Below are 23,553 nucleotides of genomic sequence, written 5' to 3' on the forward strand. Positions count from 1 at the left end.
TTGATGTTGATATTAAAATTTTTAATTGTTAATTTTTCTTTATTAGCATATTTTTTGGTTTTTTGTCACTTTTTTATATTCATTTTGTTACATTAAGACGCTGTTTTTTACAGTTACGTTGATGGCCTCATCGTCAAATAACACTTAATTAAATAATAATTTGAGTTTCCAATAAAACTGGTTCAGAGTGTTCATCATTTTGTTTGCTTTTCTCATAACAGTTGTTTGTTTGGTCGCAATAATTGCACGATTTTGTGGGTTCATTTTTGGACCGTTTGATGATGGACAAAGGTAAATAGGAGTTGAAGGTGAGATGAGGATGATGAAAAGTATTGAGGGTGAGATATTGATATTTAGACGGCAAGAAGGGAAAAGAAGGAGAAGAAAAAAATATGCTTAAAAAGTGCTTTTGACGAGAGCTGAAGAGAGGAAAACGCTATTTCTGTTTATTTATAATATTTATATAATGAAAAATTGGTTCTCTTCATGATCGCTCCAACATTTGTCCATCACCTTGCTCTTGTTCATCATCTTGTTCATCATTATCCTCATCTTTGAAGGTTAAATTTTCCTTTGACTTTCCCTTCATTTTTCACCTTTTATTTTGTATTTTAGTTGATTAGCAAATAAAAGTTGACTTTAATCCTGTAATAATAATGGGCTTCGGGTTTATAAGTTGGATCATGCATAGTGAGGGTAAGATGTAATGTGAGATGTAACATGAGTTGGATGATGATGATGATGATGGTGATGGTGAGGCATGGTTGCATGATGAGAGGCCGCAGCTACATGTATGTTGGAGTAAAGGTTGGCTGCGGCTGCCGTTGGACTGGTCCAGTAGGTTGTTGAAGGACTGAAAATGCTTCCCGTTCCAGAGGAAGGAGTCAAAGAGGCAGCAGCAGCAAAGTTTATTTTTGACGTTGGATGATGATGATGATAGCCCGGTGGAGGCATGAAGTAGTCATGGGCAGGATAACCCTTGTAGGCTGAAGGATCAGGCGTTGCTGGTTGATTAGCATTAGCTAAGCCCTGTAAGTGTGTAAAGCGACACAAAAAAAGTAAACATTATTGACAGTTTAATGAAAAATCCATTTGCACATTGCTTTTCATCTTCACCAAGATTGACTCAAAACACTTAAAAATCGAGTTATACTCAATCTATCTCGAACTACTGAAAATCAAATCGAAAATTTATCAAAATTCTATCAAAAGAGTCGAAATTATTTTCATTGGTACTTCGATTATGTTTATTTGCAAAAGAAATAATCGAGTTTTAAGATTTTCCATGATCGTGAAAGCACTGATTTTTGAATGAATTCTGATTAAAGCAAGTTGATTGTATTGCAATTGGTTTGTTGCTTAAATGCTCAATTCAGTTGGAATTATATTTCGATGGAAATTTTATCGAATTCGAAGATTTTTGAGCTCGAAATGTTTAACAATGTTAATGTTTCCTTACCTGCCAATCAAATTTGTATGCATATCGTTTCCCATGGACTTTGGTCATTATATTTTTATCATAATAATAACGCAGGGCTCGACTTAATTTGTCATAATTCATGTTGGGCTTGCTCTTCCTTTCGCCCCAACGACGAGCGACTTCATCTGGATCAGTCAACTTAAACTCACCATCTTGACCATCCCAGATGATACACTGTTTAGCCGTTGGATCGTCCAACAATTCCAATAAGAATTGCCACAATTGAATCTGCCCTGAACCTATTGATTTAAAAAAATAAAAGAAACTTTAAATTAACAACTTTTCCTCACTTTACACCAAACATTCATCGATATTGCAATAACAAATTACTATTGATTTCAAATTAAATTGAGTTCCGTTGAACATTAAATCTGTAAATATCAATCTTAATTTTCCTTTCTTTACCTTCGACTAAACTGTTCATAAAATATAAATGGCTGAAAGTATCATGAACAGTTTCGAGCAAAAAAAGAAATTCTCACAACTTCTTTTACTTGACCAATAATGATGATCATTATTATTAACTGATAAACGTCAAAACAAATAGCTTGTTATCACGAAGAAGTCAAAAAGAGTTCATTAAAGAGCGAATTTCATGCGAAGAAAAGTTTGACTAAAACTTACCGGAAGATATTGAACGTCCATTCGAGGTTAAAAATGGATAAACTTCTGGAAAACAAAAGAACAGTAAATGGTTAAAATATGATTTCGATCAAAATTCGAGTGAAAAATTCAAAATCCTTCAGAGAAAAGAATGAAAAAAAATCGAAATTCAAAAGAAAATTTGGAACAGAATTTTGCTCAATTTCATGTTCTCTTGATAACATATAGAGCATTTTCAAGTATAAGATATAACAGAATTATTTTCATCTTCATCTTGACTCTTTGTTGTTGCAGTCAAAATTATCCTATAAATGATATTGATGTTTAACCTTCTTGTTTTCATTCAACATTTGCTCGTTGTTTTCATGATGAACAGAAACGATCGATAATCGTTACAAGGGAAAGGCAAAGAAAGAGAAGAAAGAAAAATGATGTTTTCTACTTTTCTATCATCAATAGTAATTCAGTTTCTACTTCAAGATTCATCCTTTTACCATCATCTAATATGTCTTATTGTAGAGTGAAAAATTAGTTGGATAACAAGAAAAACATTGAACAAGAAGGGAATGATAAAAGTAGAACTCGAACAAGAGAGAAGAGCAAAAACGTTATTCACTTATAATGAATACAAATGAAAATAGAAAAGGGTTAAAAGCATTGTTGCCATGAAAAATTATCATCATTATTATTCAATTGCCATTATAGGATGGAAAAGAAACAATTCTCAACATTGTTTCCTGATAATACTAATCATAATTATCCAACACTCAACACACAATTAGCTGACCAATAATGGACTATTGATGAGCTGAGAATCAGAATAATCCAAGAAATTATTTGATCAATATTATCGATATCACAGGGAGTTATTGATATCGATAAACTTTTTGCTTCTTCGTTCATTTTTTTCTGAGCTTTGCATTTGTAAATGTTGTAACACTTTGAAATTGATTACCATCCATGGTTGGATAACTTTTGCTTGGCTCATGATAACTTGCCAGCTGGGAGTCGAAAAATTGATGACCTTAGTTTAAATGGAGATTCAAAGCATTTTAACTAATGAACACTCAAACTTCTCATCATGTTCATCATCGTGTGTTCATCAAATAGACAATTGTACAAAGTATAACATGGACTTGATTTCCGGTTTTGTCTTGTGTGACTTGAGATTCTGTTGAATGGTGATTGAACAAAAAGCTTTGAATTTCTTTTTCTTCTTCTTCTCCTCTTTTCTTCACCATCTTCCATGACATGATAAAAAAAAGAGAAAAGAAAATGTGTTCAAATTTCTTTTTCTTCTTCTCTCAATGAATGTCTTTTCATTGGGCTCATTTTTTCCTTCCCTCAAAAGACTCGATTGATGAACCAACTGAAGGTTACAACAAAGTATCTTTGAACCAAAAAGAGGAGAAGAAGAAAAAAGAATACAAAAAAATGATAACATTCATTTCGAATTGAGAAATGCGAATGAAAATAAATTGACCAAAACTGACCTCAAAGACCTTTCATTATTTATCTTTTATGTATTTACTTAACGTATTTTGCGCTCCTTTAAATTGTTATTCATTCCCTGTCATTCCCTGTCCAACATACTAATCAGTTCATCAAAAGATCTAAATTTGAATTCACTTAAAAGAAATTCTTGTGTTTATTTTTCCAATCACTTTATTCCATTGGCTCAGATTGAGACTGAATTTTTGGTCTGATTAACTGTCCATTCGGAAGCATTGTGTTGACTCAAGATGTTGTCACCACTTTACCAATGTTACTTTGGTTTGCGATTTTAATGCTTCAATTGGCTTTCGAGTTACAAGATGTAAAGAAGGACAATTTTAATGATCACTCTGAATGACCATGATAACATGATAACAATAATCTTCTTTCCAACCAAAGGTAAACAAAAGAGACAAGATTGAATTAAGATGGAAATGTTAACCAACTATTAAAGTAAACAGTAAACTTTCATTATCGATCAATCTTGATATTTACATTTATTTTGATTTATCCATTGTTATCTTGATCATCATGAAACATAAAAGTTTCTCAGTAATGGAGACAATCTGGTCAAATTGAAATAACAAATGATGATTAACACAATAAAAGGCAAAAACCATTGAATGGGAAGAAGCAATAATAAGCTATTAAAGATACAAAATAAAAGTCAGATTAACATGATGAAGAGAAGAACAAAAATGGCATTTTGATTAGGAAAAGATACAGATTAATGTCTTTTCCTATTCCCATCGACCAATATTGACCTCCACTGTTGACCTTCAACTCTCTCTACCCTTTAACACCCAACAGTCACATGAGAAACTCTTCGACTTTTGACTCTTCCCAACATCTCATCTTTCCTCATCATTACCATCAATCCATTGAACCGGTTGACATGAGCATTGCTTGTCTCAAAATGTATACATTTTGCAACTTCCGAGTTGGCCAAACAAGAATGAATAAAGTGGCCAAAGCAACGGGTTGTCTGTGAGTCTTGACCATTGCATCAACAACAATTGACTTTTTCTGTTTACTTTTTTTCATACTCTTGATTCAACTTGTAATTATGAAAACCAATCGATAAGTTTCCTGAATAATTATCATGAAATTGGAACAAGAATCGTATGGAAAATGCTGATTTTTCAAACTTTTTTTTCCAGTAAAAATGTAAAATTAACGATTCCAAAGAAAAACATGATTCAAATGTTGATCATTATTATGTTGATGATGAAAATATAGATTAACTAATTTATTGTTATAGGAGTAAATGATGATTAATAAATGTGTGTAAAGTTAATTATTGATTTATAATAATAAACGAAGCAGTAACAAGGGAAAAACTGGAAAGAAATTAATTACAAAAAAAGTGTTTTCTTTTTGTCTCTTCATCACACACTAAATGATTATAACCAGAAAATTAATATCATCATTTGTAAAAAAAGAAGAAGCTAAAGTAAAATTAATTGTTACGATGAATTACTTTTGATTGTCGTGTAAATTAATGAGCGTGCAAAAAAAAGTAAAGAGTAATTAATAACACTAAAAGATAATCAAAGTTGAATGATGATAATATTATTATGAGAAGCAATTTATTAAAACATTTTTGTTACATTACATGATAAACTAACCAAATAAAAAATCATTATTTTGACAAAATTAAAACTCGACAATGAATCACTTTAGTCGTCACAACATGTGAGCCAATTGAACCTTGAAAAAAACTCTTTTCATGATAAATCGAAAATCAAATTCTTTCTCCGAAAATCTCAAATTCTGTAAATGAAACTTGTCCGATTTTAAGTCAAAATTCAGAGCCAAAACAAGGAGCACAACTGAAGACATAAAATTTGAAACTTCAGGAAAATTCCACTTTAAGTTATCGGATTGAATTCCGACAAAAAAATTCTTTTTCATGATAAATTCGAAAATCAAAGTCACTTTTTTTTAAAATTTCAATTTCAAGTTCAAACTCAGAACGAAACTACAATCGCAGTTGGAAATGTAAAATTTTGAACTCCATGAAAATTCCATGAAATTTTGTGCTTTTTTCGAAATTGAACTTTTGGAATGAAAAGATATCAAATTTAACAATATTTTGAAGAATCATTTGAAACTTTAATTTGTAGACTCGAGAAGCGAAATTGATGATTTTGCAAAAAAAGAGTTTCTTAAACAGGGTGAAAAGATTCATGAACCGGAAATGGTAGAAGAAGAAAATTGAAAAGCCAAGGAATAACAGATAAGTGGTATCATCCTCATCATCCTCATCATCCCTCATCTTCCATCATCATGTTTCCCAACTGTTCACCCTTCATTGCCTCAACTCAAATATATCATTTCCTATCTATTAATATTTCTTGTTCACTTTCTTTTCATTATCATTTTTCAACTTCTTTCTGTTATTCATATAATAATTTCCATCATCATTAAGAGCATCTAAAAACAGTCAGAAAAGTATAACTGTTCATCTTCATTATCTTCAAATTCTGCAACTGTTTTCTTTTCTCTTTTCGTTTCTATTTCTTCAAGTTTCTTCATCTTCTCGGTGCAAAAAAAAGACTAAACAAGAATAAGAAATTCATTTTGCTCGGAAGTTGATAGGATAACTTGTGGAAGGAAGTAATGCTATTGGGATATCCTTGGATAGTTATTAAATACACAGACACAAGAAATGTATATTTGTGCATTTCAATCATGAAAATACGAACCAATTTTTGAACATAACTTTTCCGGTCTTAACTGGTCTCTTCCGAGCACTTGAAATTATTCATTTCATTACAAGTGCTTTTCGCTATTCAAGTTGCAAACATTTACCGTTAATTGTTTGACAGTTTTGTCATCTTTCAACTTTTCAAAAGGTAACAACTTTTCCGATAACTTTGTTAACCAGTACAATTGAACACAATTTCAACTCTTTTTGCTCTCAATTGTTTCATTAACATTTACTTTTGCAAATTAGATTAAATCATGGAAAAACAAATTTACAATAAAAATCTAAATCACAGATTTGACAATTTCCAGCTGAGCCGAACAGTGTGCAATTATTTTATCGCAAGGCAAAGCAATGAAAGGCGAAAATTGTGTTAAAATTGAAATTATGATGAAGAACAAAAAAACGAAATAATTTGATTCAATTTCCATTCTAATGGATGAATCACGAAAATAAACTTGCAAAAACTCGAAACAATTTAAACCGCAAAACTGCCCAGATTTCAATTCAATTTTCACTGAAAAACCTTGTCAATCAAAATTTTCGAGCTTTTCTTTTGAATTATTTTGCTAAAGCAAAAAGACTTGAAAAGCCACAAAAAAAGCCTCAACCCTGACAAGTTTGAGGACAAAATGACAAAAAATGTTGAAAAGCCTTGAGGAGTAACTTGAAGTTTTCAGGATTCTCTTACAAGGAACCTTGCGAACTGTTGATCGGCAAATTTCATGAAAAATGTTTAGAATATCTTTGTTAAGGAAAAAGGAAACTGCCCAATTTTCTCTTGCACTTTCTCTAGCAAATAAAAAGGAACTAAAAACTGAGTTTCGAACCTTTTCTATTTCGTAAACTATCATGAACATGAATTGAATTTCCCATAAACGATGAGATGCGTTTCATGCAATTCGGTAAAGTAAAAAGTCTAACGATGTGAAGGATTTTTGAAATGAAAAGTCGAAGTGAACTTACCTTGAACACTTCTTATGTGTGGATAAGTGTACGAGTCCAGTGAGGATGTTTTGGTCATTGCTGTGATCGGAGTGTAACCTGTTTCGAGTCGCAAAGGTAAGGAAATGAGAATGGGAAAGAAGATAAAAAAGAAAAGGAAATCAGTTGAGAATAATTTTTTTGTTTTCCGTTTCATCCAATTCCGGGTTCATTAATTTATCATCAACAACATTGTTCCCGTACAGAGCATAAAGACTTAAACTTGAAAATTAACCTTGTGATTGTGTTGAAGATCGAGATTTAGTTGGACAACAAAAGTTTTCACAATCCGAATCAGAAGAGACTGATTGATAGGAATCCCTTTTAGTAGGTAACATGATTAAGACTAATTAACGAGTTTAAATCACAACATTGAGTAAAACGGAAAGACAAGAAGAAAGAGTGAAAAAAGAAAGAGAGACAAAAATTGCAAGAGAAGAAAAAATTTTCTCGAAAAAAAACGTTGAATAATTATAATAATAATAAAAGGATTGCGAGGTTTTGCCGGTGAGATTGGCTTTTGTGTTATCACATTGACAAAGTTGAAACCTGTAATAGACTAAAACATTGAAAAATGATGAAAACGCTGAGAGAAAAGGAAAGCGACCAAAGAAAGAGGAAAGATGAGAAGAAGAAGACAAAGAAAGAGATTGATTTCCATGGAAACTTGGCTTGAAAAGAGAAGAGAAAGAAAAGAAAGAGGAAAAAAGGTAAGAGGATGATGATGAGCAGCAACGAGTTGAAGAGTCAACTAAGAAGAGATGCGCTCAAATGTGATCAGCCCTTGTTAACCATTTTTTAGCCAATAAACGATTATTTCACTTTCGCCTCTTTCTCTCTATAAAAGTAATCTTCAAATGTTCATCTCGACTTCGAACTCGAATGTTGCTGTTAAATCGATGAGAAAAGGTGGAGTCAGAGAAAAGAAAGAAAAGAAGAAAAAGCTCGAAAAGAAGGTTAAACCAAAGATTCTCCTCCCTTTTTATCTTCATCTTTATCCTCCCGTTTTCTTACTCACTGCTCATATCCATTGAATCTCCTCCCATTCCTCCTCCTTTTACTCATCACTTTCATCATTAGCTTTCATCAGTTCATCTTCATCTTCACCTTTTCCTCCTTCAATTACCTTATTCTTATTCAAACTTATTTCCACTCTTTTTTTTCACCACCGAATCCCATTTCAATCTTATAATTAACATTTGTTGATTAACATGAAAGCTAATCAACTTTAAATTCATTAGAAGCTCACATGGAAAAAAATTGAAAAGCTGATCAACTTTGATGATAATTTAAACAATTAAAGTTGAAAAGCTTTTACAGTTGAAGCTCGAGTTGGAAAGCGAAACAATTATTAAAGTTGATTAAAAGTGATAAACAACAAGAAAAGCATTGAAAGACATTTTCCTGTTTTTGGGAGGCAAAAAAAGGTTGAAAATGATGGAAACCATGAAATGATGGAAAAAGAATGACAGAAAAAAGAAGTTCTTCTTTTCATGACATCCTATAGATAATTTCTCATCATAATCATGATCATCTTGATGATCCTATACTGTTTCATGGTTCATCAATGTTGAATGTCAATCTTGTTAATAATGTGTTTACGTTAGCATTCCAATCAATTTGGTACTTCATGAGCGATAACTTGAGTGAAAGGCAAATGAAGAAGAATAAAAATTGAACTGAAAAATGGAGCAAACTTTTTATTCATTTTGTTGGCCCAATTCAGTTGCTAGAATCATTATCATTGTTTCGTATTTTGCATTTCATTTGAATTGCAAATTTACTTTTCAAACTCAATCATCATCAGCATTTTATTGCGACAATTGGACAAGTTGATTGAGCTTGAAATTACCTTCAAATTGGACACCTTTTCATCACCCAAAAGTTCAATTAACTCATTACATTGATTAAAACATAAGCAAAAACTAACAACATGAGCAATCAGAGTAATGATTATCAAAATTAAAAGGTTAACAAATTAATATTGAGTGAATCAGAAGCATGTTTTGAATAATTAATGAGCAAAGAGAGAAAATATTAACTTGCATTTAATTTCATCACCAAACTAATAGATTGATAAATGTAAGGAGAGAATAGAAAAATTAATGAAATTCTGTAAAATTCTGGGCTCATTTTTCGTTACGAACAAAATCATGGCAATCTTTCAAAATATACATTTAAGTCACGTCCATTGAACGACAAACTTTTCGGTCAAAATTTTCATCGTTAACAGACCATTTAAACTTGCCATTTCAAGGTGTTAATCATTAAAGGTGAAGCTAAAAAATTTTCAGCAAACTCCGAATTCATGATCATCCAAAAACAGAAAATGAAAATCAAAGAACTCTTTAAATGAGTTTAATTAATTTCGATCGATCAAATTGAAGATCAATTTTTCAAATTTTTTGCAACTTTTGTTTCAAGAAGAAAAACATTTCAAGAAAATAAACATTTTTATCCGAAACTTCATTTTCGATTCAAAACTATTTTCAATTTTTGAAAAAATTGAACTTCAGAGTTCGATTCAAATTTACTCAAAATTCAGTTCGAAATAATTTTCTTTTCAGTTTTTGGAGTTTCAAATTTACTGGGTTTGTACTTTTCATTACATCAATTAACATCGAGAACAAAAAACTGCTTTCCATTCCTGAAACGCATAACTGAATTTCATGACTGTTAATATTGATATGAATTTATGAAGAGCTTTTGAATTTATTGTGATTTGCATTTTCAAATTTTCCGTGAAAAATTGCTTTGAAAGGAATCTAGTTTTCCAACTGGAAAAAGCAAAACTGGCGACTCGTTCATTTCACAAATGAACAACATGGACCAATAATGAACTGAGCAACCAGAGCTTTCGAGAGTCTATTAGGCACAATTGGTATTCACATGTTCAATGGAGAGGAATTAAAAGCGTAAATACAAGTTAATACAACATTGACATGTAACGGTTATTATACAATTTTGAAAAGGAACCAAATTTAGTCTTTTTACTTTTCTTTCTTTTCTTTCTTTTTTTTGTTTTCCAATTGAATAAACTTCTAAAGTTGTACTTTTAATGGAGTGAAAAGAAGGACCCACAAGTTGAGTCAATAAAGATATTGTTAAGATGTTGAGATGATGAGGACACGAGACTTGGATTTAATACACGCGACGGTTAACGTTGGCTTATTATTCAATTGTAACTAAAAAGTACAAAAAGTGGGTTAAATTGGTAACATTGAATGGTTCAGTTGAATGGAGTAAAATGAATTAAAGAGAAAAGCCTTTTTCCAAAAACAGTTTCAATTCATTTTCTGCTTTTCCAATCAAAGTGCGCACTTGACAAGAAATCTCTGTGTGACATTTCATCGATTCGAGATCATTGTTATCATCAACTGGCTGGGAAGGAGTTTTGTTTAAATAATTGACTGAACCATGTTTAACTGTGTCAACTGTGCAAGTCCTTTTAAAGGCCAAAAACATGCACTTGTCAACAATTTGCTACACTTGAACGAAACTTTTGCTCACTTAACTAATCTTCAATTTTACTCTTCAATTTACATTTCAATTATTTACCCACAAATGGATATCATGATAGCCAATTCAACTAATTGTTCATTTCACTGTGGACACGTTTCACCATTAATAATGAGAACAGAAAAGTTGCTCAAAAAAGGACAGAATTGTTGAATCATTTCTAATCAAAAATCGATTCAACATTTACCTCAAATGAAGAGATTTAGGGTCAGCCCAGTAACATTAATTTAGATTAAATGCTAATTAACTAAATCGAGTTGATTGGAGTATAAATGAAGATGAAAATGCAATCAAAATTAAAATCCATTCTAAGTAAATATTCAACTCTATCAGTTCACATTAAAATGAATATTCATTTTTTTAAACAATTTTTGGAATGGAAATGAAATAATCATGAAATCTAATGAAATCATCGAAATGCCAATCGTGAAGATAGAAGCGGAATCAGAAGTGAAAAAACATTTTTATCAAAATTTTCTAAAGTTGTTATCGGGTCGACTTTACAGGTTTATGATTTTCCAAATATTTTATCATGTTTATGAGCTTTTATTTGAGTTGTTTTCATTGAATTTTAATATCTTTTTGTGAAAAAGGTGAAAATGTCGATAATAACTTTGAACTGGAAACAATTATTGAAAATTCAGGGAAAAAAGGAAGTTGTATTTGGTAAAGGAATTGAATTTTGTCTGAAATAAACTTTTTTTACTTTCAATTTTTAATGTAATTTTATTAAATTATTTCCTTTATTTTATTGGAGTGAAAAATGTTGCGCTTTTATTGTGTCTTTTGATTTTCTTGTATCATTATTATGATATCATTGTTAATATTATTGTTCAATTTCTTGTTCTTTTGGTGCACTAATGATGAAAATTTGATGGAGAAAAAATTGGAAAAAGGAACAAAATTCTTTGTACGAGAAAAAAGATTGTAAATTTGGCATAATCTGTTCTTTTCAATGGAATCTAATTTTAACAGTATTTTAATAATAACTTATTCACTGGGAGTTGTAATTGCCATTGATAGGACCTTTTCCATAACCTTAAGGGAGATTGTTGTTGTTTGGCTATTATTCAATTCAATCTGGTGGTTATCAATGCTAATGATGATAGCGATAATGATAATCTTGTTGAAGGAAAGGGTTTGAAAGTTCCCTTCAGGGAATTGAATGATGATATAAAAAAAGACAGAAGATACTTTGTATGGTAAAAATCACATCAAAATCTCAGTCAACCTTAATGCAAGTTAAATGACTCGAAGCTAATCACTTAACGCTTTTCAACTCATCATTATTGCAGACTCATGTTTCGATTTTATTGAGTTTGTCAAATCGCTCAATGAGACAAAATGTCATCAGGTTGCAAGTTACATCCAAAGGGTTTCAAATCACTACAGTTGACAAAATGAAAATTTAAAATCGAAAAAGTTCGCCGCGAAAAAATTGATTCCCATTTTCTATACAACTTTAAACTCTTGCGATCAGAAACTCATAACACTTGAAATAATCTCAAACTTCAAGCAAGACAATTCGCTCTGAATTTGCATTTCAATATAATTGCAAAAGAAAAGCAAAAATCATAGAAATTGATTTTTCCTTCCAATCCTTTTGCAAGTCACTTCATTTGCCGAGTTTTGTTTTTGACAAAAGCTTGAGTTTCTTTGAAAACTCGAATTTTGAAAATTCTATGATATTCATAGGAAGTTCTGAGAGTTGGAAATATGCTGAGAATATTCTGTTGGACACTTTTTTCTAGTCGAAATTTCAAGATGAGAATTGTGGCAAAAATAATTGTAAGCAGAAAACAAAATTATTGGATAACTTTACTCAGTAAACAGTGGAAACTTTTTGGTCTTCAATATCAACAATTTTATCCATATTTGTTATCCACTTTGAACCATTAATATTATCTAAACATTTTCTGACAGTTTTATCGTTGAAACATTCATCATCATCATCATGATCACACCTTAAGGCAAGTCAACAATTTGATAGGTAAATTTGATGCACTTTGTTGTTCAATGTTTGCGTGTAAAAACTAAAGCCAAAGGAAAGAAGGTCCAACTTTTTTCTTCTTCCATTCATATTATTGTTATTGTAGCCATTTGATATCATTTTTACCTCCAAGCTATTGTCAACTTTTTACTCTATCTTTTAGCACGGCCAAAGATTGTCAAGATGCTCATCATGTTGGCAACAAATTTTCATCAACTCCAACTGTTATCTGATTGAAGAAGGCCAAAACTGGTTAACAATAACAATAATAACATCAATAAATTATCAATTGAATCTTAAAACAGCAAAAGCAAAAGCAAATGAAAAGTAAATGAAAGGCGCAGTTGAATCAAATTTTATCATAATATTTAATATAATAAACCTTTTATACTCATTATTATCATCTTAATGCTCAAGGCTGATATAGAAGCAGTTTATTGAAGGAAAGCAAATGTGAACATTTGAATACTTTTATTATTATTGAAAATTCTTATGCAAAATGTAATCATAATAATATTTCATGTTGACTTAATGACATTTCATTTGGAAAGAAGAAGAAGAAGAAAAAGTCTGAATAATATGAAACAGAATGAATAATGTTGATATGAAAATGAAAATGCATTAATCAAAGACAAAACTGAATGAAACATGAACTTTGTGAAACATTATCATTAATATAAAAATGTTATCCAAAATTGCCATTTCATCAGTTAACATGCAACATGTAACATCAACATTAATATTGACCTTTCCAGTGAAAGCCTAAATGGTCCAAAAAAAGTTTGACAGTTTTCCAGTAAACCATGTTTACCTCTTTCAAGTTATCAATAAACAAGCGATCGTTAACTTGTGCATAATAATGATGTAAAGTCGCGTGACTTTTGAATCAAAGTAAATGTTGATGGAAAAGGTGATGATGTTGATAATGACGATGATGGGAATAAGTTGGTCAGTTGATGAGGGAAAAGGCAAAAGTCAAAGAATTGATATTTGAATAAACAATTTGTTTATTGTTTGGACATTTGCTTTTCAATAGAAAATTTTTGTTTTCGTTTTTTTTCTCTCCTTCCTTGACTTATCATTGTTTACGGGTTTACAATCAGGACAACATCATTGACAATCACAACTCTTTAGCAAAACTGTCCTCATTTATCATATTTGAATCATTGATAAAGATCAATATTATGATTGAGATTCATGAAAGGGCAGAAAGAGATTGAATAAGGATTGTAACCCAGATAGTGACTTGCCGAACAAAATGACCAGCTTTTTTGGTGTGATTGGGTTTTTTTGTTTGTTTGCCAGTTCTTTGTAACTCTCTCGCTGTGTGTTGACATTTTACTCGCCCCTTTACACTCGTATCATTTGAATAACCCATGATTGAATAACAATAAATAATAGTCAGGCGTGATATAATATTATTATGTTTGAGTATTAAAGCCTTTTTGTGCTTCTCTTTACACTTTTTTTCGCTTCTGTTAATTTTTTGTCATCGATTAGGCTGGACGCAATTGATTGTTATTTACTGTTTTTTTCACGGATTAAGTTGACCATTGGCAGTTTATCTGATTAAGGATTAAACGGGTAAAATTGGTTGATGTACATTCGAAGCATCTTGTTCCTTTTATCGTTTCCTTTTAATCTGAGGTCGTCTTAATCTATGGCAACATTCATCTGCGCTTTTATCAACTTAAGTCTACTTTATCTGATTGCTTTCCTATGCTCTATACTAATGAGTTGATGGACTAAGAAATTTTCATTAGAATCGAATCAATTCGAAAAGTAAATCGCTTTGTGGTCTTATGCAACAATGATATTAGATAAAACATAACAGGTAAAAAACTGAAAACGAAAACATTGCTCTGAATAAATATTCAAATTTGAATTTTGCGTTTTTGCAAAAAATAAGTCCTGCTTTTCTCACCCTTTCTCACAACTTAAGTCGCAAATAACTAATCAAGTTGCAACACTTGTCCTAATGATGAAATGACTGGAATCGAGTCAAGGTTCAATTTGAAAGCGAAATCTTGAGTCAAACTTGGGCGCAAATGTTCAACTGTTTTCTGAGCAAATTTGCGATAAACTTGGACTTACACGGTACTCAAATGGGCTTTTAAACTTTAAAGTTCGATAACTTTTTTAATTCAGATATTTAAAAATTTTTTTGATTGATAACTTCTGAGGTAAAATGGATTTGAATTAATCAAATTTACCAAATTGGTATTCCTGTATTGTGACAACAAGGGGCAAAAATTAAAAATCAGCTATTTTTTCAAATTTTTGATGTGCCGTTTTAGCTACTTTTTTAGATATTGCTTTTTTCAGGCCAGAAATTGCTTTTTTAGTTTGTGAGGTAGTGAGTCATTCAGAGGATCTCATTAAAAGAAACTAGAATTCCATTAGGTTGATGAAAATCAGGTTTAATCACTAATTTGCGCATTTTCTGGCAAAAATCAGAAAGTTTAATAAACGAGATTTTGAAGTTTTGACCTCAATAATCGAATTCCATTCGAGTCTTGAAGATCCAGACAAAAAATCATAGATTTTGGTCCAGTCGTTAGCTCGTTATTAAAATTCAAAGGACGAGGACCAAAAGAATAGGGAAAACGGCCTAAGAAATAGATTTTTTTCAAATCCTCGTCTAAGATGTAAAATTTATGCTGATTTCAAAAATTAATTCCATTTTTCGATATGATGTATAGTTTTTGCGTTATCAGGTAAAAAATCGCGAAATGTTGAAAATGACCTGAACCAGTTTTGCGTGACAAAGTATTTTGAATATTTATCATATATTCGACAATGCTGTATTCAAAAAACCTATCAGGATATTTGTATCATCCGGGCATAGATGCAATTTTTCAAGAAAACTAATATTCTTAGGATTGAAAAATAGTGATATCGATGATATCGCTATACTGATACATTTTTTGGATAGAGCGTTGTCGAATATATGATAAATATTCAAGATACTTTGTCCCTCAAATCATTTAAGTGACCAAAAGGCTAAAAACCCGCAAAAAATCGAGCGTTATCAAAAAAGTCATAGACGCCCCGATGATACAAATATCCTGATACATTTTTTAGGCATAATATAGTCGAAAGTATTCAAAAAAGTCAAAATACTTTGTCACTCAAAACTGGTTCAGGCCATTTTCAACATTTCGCGATTTTTTACCTGATAACGCAAAACTCAAACTCAACATCATATCGAAAAATGGAATTAATTTTTGGAATTAACCTGTGAGGAAAAATTATGTTACAAATAGTTTGATTGGAATTTCTATTAAGTTTTATAGCTATAAGCCTGAAATTTTCAGGAAATAGGGATCAGGTTTGCGTCAATACTGGATTTAAATCTGAGATCGATCCGTATTATGGTTCAAAAGTTATCCAACATTTACGATTTTTTGAAATGATCGAAAATGCTCGTAAAATTCAACAAAAATTTCCAATAATTTTTCAAACTTACACGTTTTGAAAGCGTGAAGTCCCAACATTAACACAAATTGAAACTTTAAGGGCCATTTAAATAATTGTGTTAATTCAGGTCGATTTGTCACTCAGGATTCCGAGCAATTAACAAAAGAATCAAAAATAATCTCAAAAAATTCAATGCTAGCTATCTTGAAAGCCTCGTGGCTAATCTCAAATTTAAAATGAACGAGGCGGATTAGAAAGGATTATCTTACATACGAAAGAGCCTCTGATCCCTGGCTATCAATAGAGACCAACTTTGAAAATATTGATCAATTATTAATTAAATAAACAAAGAATGAACAATTTGTACATAATTTTTCACCACAGGTTAGCATAAAATTTTACATCTTAGACAAGGATTTGAAAAAATCTATTTCTTAGGCAGTTTTGGTCTTTATCCTTTAAAAGCTCATTTGAGCAGCGTGTTTCTGTATCTATTGGTTTCTTTGAGAAACATCTTGTCACAATGCAAGGATGAGCCTGGGAAAACGGGCTTTTAGCTTCTCTACAAGATGCATGTAATGATTGGAAATAGTTGCATATTTAGTTTCACCACTTTTTGATTATCAGACTTGTTCAGAAGCTTCCGTTTTCACTGGGCATCTTTAGTTTTGAGCAGTTTTTTGTTTTTTTTGCTTAATTTGATTCTCACACTTTACAATTGATGAAACAATTAGATATATCAATAAGTTGATTCACTCGAGCCTGCAATTGAATTCATTCTCATCTTAACTAATTGCTTCTAATTAACTGAGCTCATCTGGTTATCATTTAAAAATCATTGTTGGCAAATTTTTTCATGATTACTTTATTCTCACAGGAAATGGATTGAACAAGAATAGCTAATAATATTGAAACACCCAGATATGAATGTTTTGTTTTGCTGCTTTTTGTGTTGCTAATTGATCGCTATTTTAATTAGTGATTAGCTGTTGAAATTAACTAGACAAATAAACATTATTTAAAGAGTTGCAAATGATTTGATCATCTTTTCATCTTTGCATTATCGATTGAAAATTCCAATGATAATCATGATTATTATGATTATAATGATTATGAAGAGAAGGAAACGGAAAAAGGAATTTCCTCGTCAATTGAAAAAGCATTTCAGGAAAAGTGAACTTTTTGTCTTCTTCTCTCACTTCTCATCCTTCCCGGATTAATCAGAAATTACCTGTCAATAATTATCGATAACTTGTCAATTAACTGCAATATTGCAAAATCGGTCGAGTTGAAAGGGTTTAGAAATGAGTGAATTTGGATGAAACTGATTTACTAGGAAATTGAAATGGAAACTTACTTTGAGTCAACTTTTTCGATTCCTTGATTGTTGTTGTTGATGGCGTTGATTGGCTTGAAGATGTAGTTGAAGTTGTTGTTGATGAGGATGAAGATGACGAGTGAACGTGTTGACGAGGTGTTGTTGTTGATGAGGATGAGGTTGAATGAGTGTTTGGATCGAGAAGGGAAGATGAAGAAGATGATCTCGAAGAGTTTACTTCGTAAAATAGTGAGGACGATGAAGAGCCAACATTGGACCGTGTTGAGAGTAAATTGTTTATATTGTTGTTGTTACCATGATTGTTGGTGTTGCCAATTGAATTGGAACTGTTGAGAGCATTTAAATTGCCACAGTCTAGATTGGATCCAAGTCCGTGATTAACTGATGAAACGAGTAGAGAAAAATATTTAGAAAACATTTTTTACTTGATATTCTTGATTAAGGTGCGACCTATTGAATGGTACTGGTATTACCTGGTACTGAAAGATTCTTTAGACTTTCGATAAACTTTCTAAGCTGAAACCTGATCGCTATCTATCAACCCAATCCTTAAAATTCGAATGCAAAGTCCTTAACCCCATTTTCAAGCTGTACTGCGTTCTGACTGCTATTGATGCCGTTGTATTGACTCTAAAAGAACATTCTCAGCATCGTTTAACAGACACATATCATGGCTTTACAATGCCACAGAAACAATAAATTTCTCATCTAGCTTCTACGAGTAATAGTCATTTTTCGAAGTTGAATGATTGCACAAATTAAAATTTTTTTGAAACAATTGTCAGTTGTTGATGGATAAAACAAAAGAATGATAAGGTACTGCGTTGATGATGATGGCTGTGATGTTTTCATGTCCGGCGAATCTGAAAACGTTGAATTCGTCACTCAAAAATCGCATCTTCATACCGAGGGGAAAACTATGCCGGATGACCTAATAAAAAGTTTGCAACCTCTCTTCTTGTTCGGACGCTGATTTGGGCTTATCCCTACGTTTTCATGCTTTTGTTTTGTGCTTTTTCATTAAATATTGACAATAAGACAAACTAGAATTAAATTTTGAGGCCTAAACCCGCTGGTATTGAGCCGATCTAGCGACAATGTTAGAAAACGCGCTATAAATTTTGAATTCATTTTTTTGGCCCTTTGACCAGAATTCACATAATTTTTTATTCTTTCACTATTCCTGAGTCTTTTGTCTACCTGATAAACATTGAGTTCTGAAATTTCTACAGCCTCAAGAATTTCACCACATTGATACAAAGAAAGTTCATGATACTGTAAGGGATGTACATAAAAAACCTTAGTCCATAAATAAATCTTGCTCGAGATACCAATACTTAATCAAAGTTACTTTTATTAGAGAAATGTAAATTTAGAAACGGTGGGTTAAATCAAAATAAGAAATAAATAAATTTAAATCAAATGGGGAAACATAAGGTTAAACTTACTTAGTAAAAGGGGAACAACTGAGAAATGAGTAAATGAGTTGAGAGCAACTACTTAATGAGAAACATAATATCAACTGACTTGTGTCTTACTTTGAAAAGGGTATTTATACAAATTATTATCAATGACATCACTTGAGCTAGCCAATGACAATTAAGATTAACATAGGGGAAGGAATGAATGGATGACCCTAACTTTACATTATTAATATGTAAGGGATAACAGTCGTACGACTGTTTGCTTCCCCCATTAACCTTACTTTCAACCTTTCTTTATCTTACATTTAATCTTTCTTATCTTACTTTTCATTCATTTGTCAATTTTGAATTACGCTCATTTAAACTGTTTCTTAGTGACCGTATAAAGCCTCTTCCTTTTCCTATTCTCTTCACTTGTCTTTCACCCTTGTAGTTGTTAAGTCTAATTACAGACAAGTCTAGTTCCCCTTTCTAATTAGTGTGACCTCTTCCAGTTTAAATTCAATATCTTTAATAAAGTTTATGTTTAAGTAATTACAAGTTCTGAGTTTCTTGAGATTCAATTTCTTAAGCCTTTGTGATCGAGATCTTTTTCCTTGGTGCTTTACAAGAAGTCGATCGACTTCTAGTGGAAACATTTAAAATAAAGATCTTTGTTGTACCCCAACAAATAGTCTATCCCTAACAATACTGAGACTAGTTGTGAAATCAATTTCAATACGTTTATCGTTTATTATACGTTAAGGTCGATTTTCTGATTTAATACTTAATCAATCCAATCACAAAAAAATATATCAAAATGATCCTTATATTTCAACTAACACTGTAGCCTAGAAATGGCTTTTCTATGAGGATTTGTAAGTTCATTTTTTAAACTTTGAAATGTTGAAATAGAAACATATACTTTTTATTGCACAATCAGAGCATTCATCAGATGCATTTAATAAAACAAATACAAAGCCTCATGAAAAAGCATACAAAATTTTCTAGAAAGAAGGCGATTTAATGCCGAAATCGAAAAGGTGGCAGCTATTTCGATATACAGGGCGTTAGAAAATCAACTAGACCTATTTGCGCTTCAATATTTTTCGAACCAAGCAGAGTAAACAGACTCGTGATATATTGTTAGAATCGTCTTCGACTAGAAAACATATTAAAATAGAAAAAAGAACTTTCGCATAACTCTAGCTCTCAAAAATGGACGAAAACTATTTTTTTTTCTGTTTTGGATTTTCGAATTTTTCATTGATTTCGGACTCGAATTTTTCTTACTTTTTAAGGTCAAAAGAATCTTAGATACATGTCGAAAAATATGCTGCAACTTTTTATTTCAATTAATTATCTAGTAAAAATTTTCCCTATTATTGAATTTTCATCCCATAGTAAAATTAACACAAAATTGCTTCAAATTTCACCTAAAATTTTCACAATTTTTTGCATCGTATGGAATTGGTAGTTCGCCCTAGAATTTTCCTTTTGAAAATGAACAAATCTTTTTAAGTTGGACTTTCAGCTTTCTAATGATACTAAAAATAAAATAAATGGCCCAGCTATTTCGAAGTTATTAACATTCAAACAGGTCTAGTTGATTTTCTAACACCCCGTATTAGTCTTTATCAAGGTCTGAAGAACCGATAGTGACCAATAAAATCGCTATATCAATTTCATACTTGGGTGTGTTCCCTTGTTAGTAAAGAAATGATTTTACTTACAATTTGGTGGATCAGTGAATCCGGTGAAATTTGGGCAACTTGGATGGTAACTTGATGGGAATGGTGTTGACCGTATGTAACGTTCACTTGACATGGTCAATAGATGCGAACCATTTGTATCCATTAGTTTAGATTCAAGGCGATCATTTTTGATTAGACGATTAAAATCACTCAATGTAATGTTACTTGAATTTGAATTGGTCAAGTTGACTTGGTTAGATGTTACATGATTGTTGGCTGGAGTAAAGTTAATTAAATGTTGATGGGAATTGTGAAGATTTGTAATTGTCTCCTGTGGTGAATGGTTTAAATTGTTTCCTGGTAAATTGTTGGTTAGATTGTTGATACCAATTGTAGTGTTGGTTAAACTAGAGTTGGTGTTTGACGTGTTTTGGTTACTGTTGTTGGTACCATTTGTGAGACTCAGGTTGTGACTGTTGGACAGGGTTGGTGAACAATTTAAAGTGTTGCCTGTTAATAGGGCTGCAGTGGTTGAGGCTATTGGTGAGGTCAGTGTTGATGGTTGATGTTTAACTAGATCAGAGTTGAGGAAAGAAGAAGTTGAATGATGATGATGATGGTTAATCAATGGAGAAGCTATTGAATTGCTTGGATGATGGTGATGGAAACGATGATGAGGATGATGAGAATGGTATAGGTCAATATTATTATTAGTTGAACTATTATTATTATTACTATTACTATTACTGTTGTTGGTGATATTATTATTACCAGTAGAGTTGGTATTATTAGTTGAATTGTATAAACGATGGTTATCACTTGTTATATTGCACTTGTATAAACACATATTTGAATCAAATTCACGATAATCTGGGAATGAAGTTGAAGGTGAAATGGTTGAATTTAAAATTGAATTACTGGGCAAAACATTTTTGGTGTACGTTGAACTAAGGCTGACTGTTGGTTGATTTGATACGCTTGATGGTGGTTGGTTTACCGTTGAGGTTATACAAGGTCTTGAGCCTTCTTCAAGCTTTACTTGGATCCGTTGATGTTGAGCCTGGGGATGATGTTGAGGGTGACCGTTAAGGGCAACTGTTCCTGGTGAGGTTGAAGATGATGATGAGGGTTGACACTCGGTTGAAGTGAGATCATCACAGTTAATGTTTGACGTTGTGGATGAGGGTAAATTGGATGGTGAACATGATACTTTGGGTTTTGTGTTGGTCGATAAGGAGGTGGTTGATGAAGAGGAAGAAGAAGAGGAGGAGGAGGATGAAGATAAAGACGAGGAAGATAGTGGTGATGAAGACGATGAGATGGGTGAACATCGTTGGATAGGAGAATTTAGTTTGACTTTACTATCAAAATCTGTTTCTAATGAACAACGTTCCCTTGGAATGGACATTGTCGAGTGAAAATAAAAATAAACAAATGTGGACAAGAGCAAATGATGAGACGGTCAAGTAAAGAGAGAGAAAGATAAAGATTGGTGAAAAGATGGGCAAGAAAAAAATGTTGGCAAAAATGTTTGAATTTTCAATCAGCAAATGATGGCGACAATAGACTAATTATTGGGTTGAAATTGGAATAAAAATTTTTGATAATGTTGTTGGGATGATAATGAGGACGGATAAAAGTACGATGCTAAAAGTACAAGTGATGTTACACTTAACTAAACACACTAAGAGAGTCAAAGGGAGCTGATGACGATGATCTAGTCTACAGTCTCTTGTACAATAAAATGGTTAATCGATGGGGTCTATGAAAGGTTGAGACTGAAAGAAGAGAGAAAGGAAAAAGTGAAAGACTGAGAGAAAGAGAAAGAAGGAGGGAAAATGTGGAAACATGAAAAAAAAGCAAATGAAGATGAGAATGAAGATGGGAATGAAGATGGGAATGAAGATGAGATAGGAAAGTGAGAGAGAGAGAGTAGAGGGAGGATGAACATGAAAGGAGGGCGGAGGACCAAATGGGGAGAGGAAAAAGAAAGTCGAGTTTGTTGGTGAAAAACAGAGGAAATTCAGGGAATAAAAGGTGAAATTAGATTGAATAGGAATAGTAATTTGTGAGTTTCTCTTGATTAACATTGAAACTAACACAAACCTTTACGACTATGTAAGGAATGAAATGAGCCTTATTCAACAGTTCCACTTGCTAAATGATAAAGGTTTACAAGGTATTTAATGTCAAAGGTGAAATCAACAGGAAAAGTGTTTCGACTTTGATTTCTGTTTCAATTTGATGAGAAACAATGGAAACCTTTTCCTCCAGTATCAACTATTAGGCCAACAAATGATTACTTTGGTTAATTGTTGTAATAACAATTAGAACGAAATTTGTTTTCACTATTTAGGCATTTCTTAACCTAACTATTAGACATGAAAACATGATTGCCATTTAACTTTTGCTATTCATCAAACCAAATTAACCATCCATGGGAAAAAAAAGATTACTTTCATTAATATTATAAAGATGTTGTTGTTGTTGATGATGATCATCTTGATCGGCCAAAAATGATGATGAGAATGATCATCATCAACTCCTCCTTTCCCTTTTATGGTTCAATGGCGAGACACACGTTAAGAGGGGAAAAGTGGTAAACACGCGTTTATCCATATTTTTACTTGTATGGTTAAGTGATCAGTGAAAGACACAAAAACACAGTAAAGTAAAAGAGACGTTTCGAGATGGAAACACGCGTCCACCTCATCATTTTAATCATCATTTTCTTTTCTCATCATTTTTCAACTTCTCTCTTTCATCAATTCGTCTTCTTTCTGAGCACATCTTGTTCATCTTCGTGAACCAGCGTCACCATGAATCACGAATCATCCGGAAACTGAGAAGACAACAATAAATGTTTTAAATGATCCGGAAGTCAACAAGACAACAACAATGAATGTTTTTAAATAAA

General features: G+C 31.8%; 1 protein-coding gene across 2 annotated transcripts; it reads right to left on the reverse strand.

Moving 5' to 3' along the window:
- Positions 1 to 23,065, reverse strand: LOC107368998 (uncharacterized). 2 transcript variants are annotated; one of them, XM_015936918.3, is made up of 6 exons: positions 20,676 to 23,065; positions 17,558 to 17,920; positions 7,254 to 7,331; positions 2,105 to 2,149; positions 1,460 to 1,719; positions 1 to 1,029 (listed from the first exon to the last, which is right to left on the reverse strand). In XM_015936918.3, exons 1-6 carry the CDS (start codon positions 22,042 to 22,044, stop codon positions 682 to 684), a joined length of 2,463 nt encoding a protein of 820 aa, XP_015792404.2. In that variant the 5' UTR covers positions 22,045 to 23,065; the 3' UTR covers positions 1 to 681. The 2 variants fall into 2 exon arrangements, with proteins under 2 accessions (XP_015792404.2, XP_089123024.1); XM_089266898.1 differs by lacking the exon at positions 17,558 to 17,920 and having other exon boundaries at positions 20,676 to 22,183.
- Between the last annotated feature and the right edge of the window lie 488 nt (positions 23,066 to 23,553).

The sequence above is a fragment of the Tetranychus urticae genome, chromosome 2 (genome assembly GCF_039701765.1).
Source record: "Tetranychus urticae isolate SD_2017Ah chromosome 2, NJAU_TeUrti_SD_1.0, whole genome shotgun sequence".
NCBI lineage: Eukaryota > Metazoa > Arthropoda > Arachnida > Trombidiformes > Tetranychidae > Tetranychus > Tetranychus urticae.

Coding starts and splice junctions, on each gene's coding strand:
- LOC107368998 (XM_015936918.3), bottom strand. CDS start 22,044: ATGTCCATTCCAAGGGAACGTTGTTCATTAGAAACAGATTTTGATAGT. Junction 7,332..17,557: donor ATCGAAAAAGTTGACTCAAA/GTAAGTTTCCAT, acceptor GACTCGAAACAG/GTTACACTCCGATCACAGCA. Junction 2,150..7,253: donor ACACATAAGAAGTGTTCAAG/GTAAGTTCACTT, acceptor TTTGTTTTCCAG/AAGTTTATCCATTTTTAACC.